This window comes from Styela clava, chromosome 13, assembly GCF_964204865.1.
Source record: "Styela clava chromosome 13, kaStyClav1.hap1.2, whole genome shotgun sequence".
Taxonomy (NCBI): Eukaryota; Metazoa; Chordata; class Ascidiacea; order Stolidobranchia; family Styelidae; genus Styela; species Styela clava.
In genome coordinates, this window is record NC_135262.1 from 4335500 (window position 1) to 4345008 (window position 9509).

At 35.9% G+C, this 9509-nt stretch overlaps 1 protein-coding gene across 2 annotated transcripts; it reads left to right on the top strand.

The window, feature by feature from the left end:
- The first annotated feature begins 16 nt into the window (after positions 1–16).
- On the top strand, positions 17–8511 carry LOC120332528 (GATOR1 complex protein NPRL2-like). Of its 2 annotated transcripts, XM_039399795.2 has the most exons (8): positions 17–157; positions 669–766; positions 1686–1903; positions 3086–3282; positions 3901–4073; positions 4998–5171; positions 6433–6523; positions 7899–8511. In XM_039399795.2, exons 1-8 carry the CDS (start codon positions 35–37, stop codon positions 8022–8024), a joined length of 1200 nt encoding a protein of 399 aa, XP_039255729.2. In that variant the 5' UTR covers positions 17–34; the 3' UTR covers positions 8025–8511. The 2 variants fall into 2 exon arrangements, with proteins under 2 accessions (XP_039255729.2, XP_039255730.2); XM_039399796.2 differs by lacking the exon at positions 6433–6523.
- The last annotated feature ends 998 nt before the right edge of the window (positions 8512–9509 follow it).

Sequence of the window (9509 nt, forward strand, 5' to 3'; positions counted from 1 at the left end):
AATTGATAGTTTAATTAACTGTATTCGCTGACCCATGAAGGTCATTGAATGCAGCAATATGAACGATTCATTGCAGTCTTACATTGCGAAACATCCTATTGAATGTATGTTCTTCAGTGAATTTCATCATTTGCAAGGACCCAAGATAACTTATCAGGTATTTAACAATGGAGTGGACCTATAAATCGTTTTGTGAATATTATGTTGTTATTGTTCTTCTTGGTATTTTTCTTCTTATGGTTATGGAAAAATCGTTTTTTTCTTCAACTCCTGGACCAATTGCTTTGGAATTTTTAGTGGTTAGAGATTGTGTTTTTCATATTTAAGCATTGTTTTGTTGTTTCTTGAACATTGTCCATGACTGAATATTATAAGGTTGAAATATGTCTCAGTATTTTTAATGTGTTCTGTACAATAATATAAAAAAAGGGAATATTGAATGTAGAAGTAAAATTGTTGTATAAGTTCAAGTTTCGTCTCTTGTTTTTCAAAAATCTGATAACTTGAACAAATTTTCATGATTGTAAAACATCTACTACATCTAATATTGGTCTAACTATCATTAGCTCTGGAATATAGTTTTCTGATCAGTGATGTTGTCCTTCCTATTGTTATGACTTGATTTCCTTCTTTGCAATAAATCATTTGATATGATATTTTAATTTCAGTATCCTGATGGATATTTTAACCAACAAGAAGGATTATTTGAAGAAGTTACGAATTATATCATTCCTAAACCAGAATTACAAGAGAAATTGACAACTGTGTTGGTATATTTTGTAATTTATTTTCCTTGAAATGAATGAAATACACACAAAATTTGGTCAAATAACAGGGAAGAATATCTCAAGCCCAGGGGTGTGCAATCTTTATTACATGAAGACCACATTCAAATAACTGGAAGAAAACGTGGCCCGCACCTTTATTTAACATAGGCTTTAATGTAGTTGCATGCACAAAAAGCTAGCTAGCTGTTAGGGCATTGTAACGTCGTAAAAATTGGTCTCGGGTATAGGCTTTGCAACTCTAAGGTATTGGGGTTACTCGCTCATACCAGATAAAACTAAATTAAAACTGCGTTTCCCGGGCCGCACACAATCCAAAATTGGCATGTCTCCGCAGGCCGCACAATTTTTCCCGGTGGGCCTCAATTGGCTTGCAGGCCACAGGTTGCACAACCCTGCTTCAGCTTGTTCTGAGCTGTAAATGGGATTAAAATATTTTTGTTTAATCAAATTTTCTGCAATACACTATGACCAAGCTATTCCTAGATTCTGACTATCGTAGAGAATTGTGGTTTACTATAATTGGTGGTATTCAATCAGAGTCTGATTTGAAAGGGTGTACTATTTGGAATCTGGATTCAGTATTTGGGACTTTGAGAGAGTTGGGAGTCCAAATTTTTATTGGTTAAAATAGTAGTTAAAATAGTTTCTCACATTTGTAAGCTGTAGTGAGTTAAGATTTTGTCAATTCAGACCCTTGACTTAGACCTGCATTTTGAATCTCTGGAGTGAGAAGAAACTTTTTTCAGACAAAAAACGTCCTAACTATGTATTTTCATAGGGCTATTCTGAAATGAAGGTAGCTGTGTTTGCTTCTCTTTAGCTATCATGCAGCATTATTAAAAATGTGACTATAACACGCAGTAAATATCATTTGTCTATAATTAATACTGTATTTAGGAATGTAGGGAAAAAGAAAGTGATTGGATGTCCAGTATGTATCGAGGGATCTCATTATCCAAGAAATAATTTCATCTTTAACTTTGGTCTGGTGCTCGATAGTAAACATAAGAGTTCTCCTTGTATTCCAATGATCAAACAACTCTCAAAATATATGTCAGAACTTGAGAAGGAGAATGGCTTCGTTTCTAATGAAGAGACTAGAGAAATGATTCCAAGTAAGAAACAACCCTTAACTGTAAATCTGGTTTGAAAGAAATTTAGGACTTCTGCTCAATTTAACTGCCAATAAGAAATAAAAACCATCGCATTTTAAGTCTTTTTCATAAATAAACTGAAAAATGGGCGCTCCAGAAGTATGTGTACCAATATGGAGGTGACTAATTTTGTTTGCCTATTTTACATCCAAGTTATATAAAGTGACTGAAACTTGTGGGCAGGGGGTATATTCACTTGGCTAACACAGACAATCCCTGACTTGTAATAGAATTAAAATAAAGAAAATCGGAATAAAATTATGGCCTAACCCTAACATGGTGCACATACTACGGGAGTACTCAAAAATATATTTGGCCCTGTGCAGACAATACAGCTAGTTATGTTATTGTTATGTTAAGTATATATCTTGATTTTAAACAAAAAAATAAGTCTCATTCTTTCAGGGTGTAAGAATTTGGTAGGTTTTGCATAAACATAGATTCTGGTTATTTTAAAATATTGTATCCGTAGATCTATATCCAAACCCTCGTTTAAAGTACATTTATGAAATGTCCCAAAAATAGCCAAATTAATATTACATTCACGATACAAACACTCATTTTACAGTCGTATGAAGCAGATCTCATATTTTGGAGCGAAATGTGTGTGCATAATAATGCAAAATAGCCTGCTCCTGTTTCTTTCCCGCGGAGCACTATAATCCGGCCCGCGACGCTTCACTAAATTATAGTAACAAAACATCCGTTTTGACGAATATATTCTTTAGACTTAATTATATTATAACCCAACAATTATATAATTCACAATTACTCGTTTAATGAGCATATAATTTAATTATAATTAGGCAAATGGCAACAAAACGCGGAAAAGTTAATTCTAAGTGCAAAGGGTTCAATGGCGCTGAAAATATTCAAATGGGATTTTATGAGATGCAATGAGGAAATAAATCTATATTCTATTCGAGAGATGTATCAGTGCTTGATTTTTATTATAAAAAGTACCATCCGTTCGAAATTTTCAACTTTCTAAAAATATGTGCGACCCGTCAATGACTTGCAACCTTAATTTTGGCCCGCGAGTGACAAAAGGTTTCCTCACTGCTGTACTCTATTGGTTTGATTGTAAAACAATCACCTTTGAGGTTTATTACCATTACAGATTACATTCCTACATTTTTCTAGATATTCTGCGCGATATGCTTGAAGAACTAAATACAAAAGGAAGTTGCTGCACAAGGGTTAATGATAACACAACTTTATTTTTAAAAGTATTTCCCCCCACAACCCTTCCTCCTGTAGTAAAAGATCATGATGTGCCGATACTGATGGTATCGATAGATGAATTCATGCCAGGAGGATGGGATTTGACCACAGAAAGGGTAAGATTGTAGTTAATGTGAATTTTGAATATTCCATAGTTAGTGGGACCTCCTGAAGTATGCGCACCAAGATGGCGCACAACCTGAACTCAGGTTGTGTACCAGGTTAGAGTTCAGGTTACGCGACATTTTGGTGTGCATACTTCAGGAGTACCGTATTTTTTTTATATTTTATAAGGTTTCCAATCTCCACTCGTGAGTTAATAATTAAACATGGTTTTGTAATTTGGCTTACAAGGAAGGTAAGAAATGCTCATGGATGTGAGCTTTGAATATTTCATGGTTGAAAATTGGGTACTTCTATAGTGTGTTTACCAGGTTAGGCCATAATTTTTTACCGATTTTCCTTATTTTAGTTCCCATTTTCCCATATTTTCAATGAGTTCTTGATAGAATAATCATTTGACAATAAATTTAGCACATTCTATGAATTTACTATAAAATTGGGACATTTATCAGAAATGAAGAATATATCTGTATTTTCAGGGCTGAAAATTAGATTGCCAAACTGTTTGAACATTTGCATTCATAATTAAATTAAATCACCAACCCATATTCTTTTTTTTTTCTGATACTGATTGCACGAGGACGTACCATCATCGCTTTCCTTTTTTTCAGATTCTTCCATTCATTGATGGATTTCGTCATGTTCAGAAGATCGCATATTTAGCTGATGTTGATCCAAGGTTGACAAGAACTTGCATCAGGGATCTTGCATTTTACAGAATTGTCGAATTGATTTCTATATTTCAATATTCGAATACTTATGTGACAACATCAAATTTGTCGAGGTTTGATGATGAAAATTTTTCTTTTATGTATTTTTGTTAAAACTTACTAATTATTGGGTATTCCCGTAGTGTATGTACCAGGTTAGGCCATAATTTTATTCCGATTTTCCCTATTTTAGTTCTATTAAGCGTTTGGGGACTGTCTGTGTTAGCCAAGTGAATATACCCCCTGCCCATAGCCTTTCGTCCCTTTACACAACTTGATATAAAGTGGGTGAACAAAATTGGTATTATATTGGTACACATAATTTTGGAGCCAATTATTGGCAGTTTTGTCATTTTTATTCCAGGTCAGTGATAAGGTGATAAAAATACCACTTAATCATTTGATAAACCATGGTCGGATTCGGTTCCAAGTTGGGTATGTGGTTACCTAACCCAGGGGGGTGCAACTTGCGAGCCACAAGGAAAATTTGTGTAGCTCGCGGAGAAATGTCAATTTTGAATAGTGTGCCGTGCGACCTGCTGAATGAGTTTTTAATTTTGTTTAATCTGGTACGTACAAGCAATGCCAATTCGTTACAGTGGCCTAACAGCTAGCTTGTGCGAAGCGAACAACTCAGAGCAGGGGTGGGCAAGGTTTTTAGATTACGGGCCAAAAAAATTTCACGACCTAGACTGGGGTGCCATGTATGCGTGACGTAAAATGTTACATTTCATGAACAATATTTACAGTGTTACAAAGCAAAGGTGAAAACAATAAGCCTCGTGCCAAAACTAAATGTAGTCGCAATCTCGGCGAATTTCTTGAGATATTTTTTAGCTTAAACTGCAAAATATGACTTTTCTTCGGTTGTGGCAGCACCAGGCGGGCCAGAATGAATTACTCAGCGGGCCGGATTTGGCCCGTTGGCCACAGTTTTCCCATGTCAACTTTAGAATGTACTTTTATTCACAAATAAACATTTCACCAAAAATTTTCAGGTTGATGTCTGATAAAGCTCTTCAGACTGAATGTATTCAATATGTATCTAGACCTGGACATCCAAAACCAACACTGAATGATATTCTTGCGATTTATTGTGGTTTAACTCCCGGTGTAACTGTTGATAACTTATGTAGTCGACATCAGAAGGAATTGAATAAAGTTAATGAACAGTAAGTTCAATATGAAGTAAATTCTTTGGTGACTGTACATTTGAACCCACGTAGATTTGAACCCATGTGTACATTCACGGGTTCAATCTATGTGCAGGTGCTAAAACCCATGGGTTAGGGTTGGTATGAGTTCAAATATCCGTAAAACAAAAAAAAAAACTCCATAGGTGCAATAGTATGCAGGTGCCATTGTCGTGGGTTACAATGTACGTGGGTTCAAATGTAATGGAACCAAATTCTTTATATTTTCATTATTTATTTAGGACACTCCATAACCCGCTGCTAAGCCACATAAACATTTTCAGGTTACAAATCTATTAAAAATTGATTGACTTGTTGATAAATTAGTTGAATTTGTTGTATTAGAAATGAATGATAATGTTCTTTTTCGCTACTAAATGGTAATTTTCATTCCTATTAAAACAGACGTACCCATTCTTGCGAAATGAATTTCTTGTTTTTCTTGTAGTTTTTCGCTTGCACATGTTAATTCAAGGGCACTTAATGGGCCACCTAATATTTTTGTACAACGAAAGTGGGCCACGAGAGAAAAAAAGTATGAGAACCACTGATTTAGGGGAAGATGAATAATGAGCTATTGTGGTTAACTAAAGCTGTTGGGCCTGGCAAAACTCTCAACTCCAGGTTGTGAGAAATTAGGACTCTGACTCCAAAAATTTTGCTCATATAGACTGGCGAGCCATGTAGGTGTGACATAAAAAGTTATATTTTTAAACAATAATTACAGTGTTACAAAAAATAAAAAGTGAAACAATAATCCTCATGCCAAAACTAAATTTAATCGCAATCTGAACAAATTTCTTGAGCTATTTTCAGCTAAACATTAAAATTGGTTTCAGTTTGGTTGTGGCAGCATCAGTCGAGCCAGATTGAAGTAACGAACAGGCCAGATTTGGCTCGCGGGCCATAGTTTGCACATGTCAGCTCTAGCAGATTTGGCTAATGTCAGCTCTTGCAGCATCGTATTATAAAAAGACAAAAAAGAAATTAACAAACCATTTTTGTATTTTTTTCGACTTGATGAATAATCTTCCCCCTTTATTCTGAATAAATTGTAATAATCACAATTAAAATTGTTAGCGTCTGAAAATTTTATATACTTTATATTTGCATAGCTCAAGCACACAGTTTCTGTGCTCATTTGATCTCCACAAATAAACAATAAACCTCAACTCAACATCCTTGGTTTTTGGATATATTATCTAGCAGTTTCTAATAAGTCAAACATCACAATTTTCAGAAAATTAATTCAGTTTGGACTCATTAACAAATTAATTCGAAGAATCCACGTTTATCCTGTGAAAACCAGCAAATCCGAGTGTATTGAAGAGGTAGGTTGATTATCTTGTTTGTAAACTTACCATTTCAGCTTTGGACCTTAAACCAGTGGTTCCCAGACTTTATTGACCACGGGCCAAAATTAGAATCAGAGGGATGTTTGCGGGCCGGATGAGTGTAGCGGTTGGGAACCCCTGCCTTAAACCCTGGCGGCTGACTCCAATTTGAAAAGATTAGTTGGTACTCCAGCCCCTGAAAACCAAATTTTAATCTTGAAAATTTGGAATGTGCGAGCCCTTATTCTTTATGTTGAAATTTTTTACTTGAACAGCTTGTTTTGGCGTACTACGTAGTGCGTTTCATTCTCATCCTATGGCGAGGATGAGGGAGAAATTCCAAATTTTTTCCAAATAAATTTTGTAACTATGAGCGCTGTAGTCGCAAAAAATATATTGTTTGCTGAAAAGCACGTTACGTCATCTTTCAGACAAGTCCAGACTGGTCTTGCGAAGTGAAACTAAACGCGAGATATTGAAGAGAATATAAGCGCTTGTCTTTTCGCATCAGGTTGCTATTACGTGCAAGATGTCTGGGCATATTTCTAAGTTTGTTATGTGCCGTTACGTTTATTATGTGTTATCTGTGTATATATTTGGACATCCTTAACACAACTAAAATTTCTATGTAGTAAAATAGAAAATATATTAAAGCAACACCATGAGTTCGCCGCGATTGCTAGCACTCGGGTAAGCATGGAACATGTTTGGGTGTTTAAAAACGATTTCATTGCAGAAATACTGTGGTCACAACATAAACCTGAAAATAACATTTTAGTAAGATGATTAGTTGTCAACTCTGTAACATCCTTCGATTAAACATAGTCTTTGAGCGAAAGGGAAGTAGAGATTCGCATTTTACGCTTGGTCTGGTATGATGTGTGGCGCGTGTTGAGTTGAACAGAGCACAAGTTCCGATTCCCCTGCGTCTAATTTACTCCCGTATTCTGTTATGACACTTTACAATTGCACGAAATCGAAACTTTTAATATTGAAACACTGAACTGACAGTTTGGAGAAATTACTCAACAAAATAATACGAGTGATCATAAATGAGCTATCGCGCGATAAAAGTTGATCACAAGAAGACATGTATACATTTTCGTAGAGACACTCGTCGTATTCCGCCCCGCTTATACAGCGATGAGCAGCGAACGATTCAATGTTAGTTTCTCTTTAATATATCGATCTCTCTCTCAATTACGTAAATTTGATCCATCAGGACAATAAAATAACTAATTTGACCGGATAGCCACAATCTTCTCGGACACTCTCACATTCCAACTGGTTTCTAAACTGTGAGTGAACTGCATGGTGGGAAACTGGTATATGGTGCAAGATTATTTAAATATATCCAATATCTTTGTTTTAGGAGTTCCATCGCTACTGCACTGGGGAATTCAGTACAGATGAAATTTGCTGCAAAACCGGACTAAGTTTTCGTGAATTATCGTCTAGGATTGACCAAGATCCGTGTATAAGCGTCTGTATGAAGTGAATGTAAAAGAAAGATAGTACAACCGAGGGTAGTTGCGTGAAGAATGCAATCCACGCCAGCCTTCTCAAATGCTCGCACTTGAAGCGACCTTTCTATCTCTTGCAATCCAACATCATCCGCATAATTGACGGTTTCTGGTCGAAAACCTGGGGAGCTCAAACGATGTTGTGCATCGATGTTTAAAGTTTAGACTCGACAGACCTGTAGACCGGAGAGAGTGTGGTCTACAGATGCATGCTTCTGTGGCTGGCTGTTAAATTTGTAAAATGTGATTCACTTTCCTTATTTTATTTATTGTATTCGTATCTTAAATCGATTTAAAAGTTATTTTACATCTTGTGTGTTTATTTTGACATGTTTTTGGGGTTGGTCGCGTGCAATTTGAGTTCATTTTTAACTTTATCGCGAGTTATGCTCGCGTTTTTCTACATTTTGTTTGTCCGTTTGTTGCATGCCAGAGCAACCAAAATAAAATTGATTATTGAAATACCTTTTTGACTTTATAATCACGCGATATATATTCATCAACTGCTGAGTTATATTCTGTATAAAAAAAAACTTCAAGGCAATAAAGCAGTATCAGGTAGCGAGAAGTGCTGAACGGTCGCCGAAATTCTAGCGGTCTAGAACATTATTCTATTACTGGGAAAATAAGCGAGTGAACTGCCTATGAACCAATATTTTTAATCTATCCGACATCGTTAAGAAATTGTTCAAAACCCACGACAAAGGACCTTGGGATAGGATTTACATATTTATACCAAGGAAGAGGAAAGGCGACCTAATCATATGGCGAACCACGGCCTCTTGTCCGGTTACCATTTCATGTCGGGTATGGGATTAGTTAGACAGTTTTCGGAAGGACAGGATTTACATATTTATCCCGGGGGAGAGGAAAGTCGATAAGACGGCTTATTCATATGGCGAACCACGGCCTCTCGTCCGGTTACCATCCCAAGTCGGGTATGGGATTAGTTTTACTGTATTGTTTGTTTTCGGAAGCATATGGACTTACTCTAGTTTATTTGTACTGGTCGTTGGTTACGACTTGTTAGCGTTTTAATTACATCGCTCATATATGTAATCTTTCTTCGGGCGCATTGTAGTCGCAGTGTCAATCTTTTGTTTACTTGTCTTAAAAGTCGATTGTATTTTGCATTTTGTATTATTTGCTACAAAGAACTCGTATGTTGCATTCGGGATGAAGGAGCTATGATTTTATAATATGTACCTGCTATTGTTAAAAGTTTAGGAAAGTTTTTGATAAAACGATTATCGCGTACACGTAAACGCAGTAAATGATAGTAGGCTACTGTAATACGAAATTGAAACCCTCGTTTTCAAAAAACCTAATTAGATAATATAAACTGGGTTGTCGCTGTTTGATAACCATCTTTAGTTCCCATTTTTAGCTCTGTCAGCGATGTGGTGTCCTTGCCGTTTCGGTTAATTTGTTTACAATTCAGTTTTACCAGTTCAGTAAAA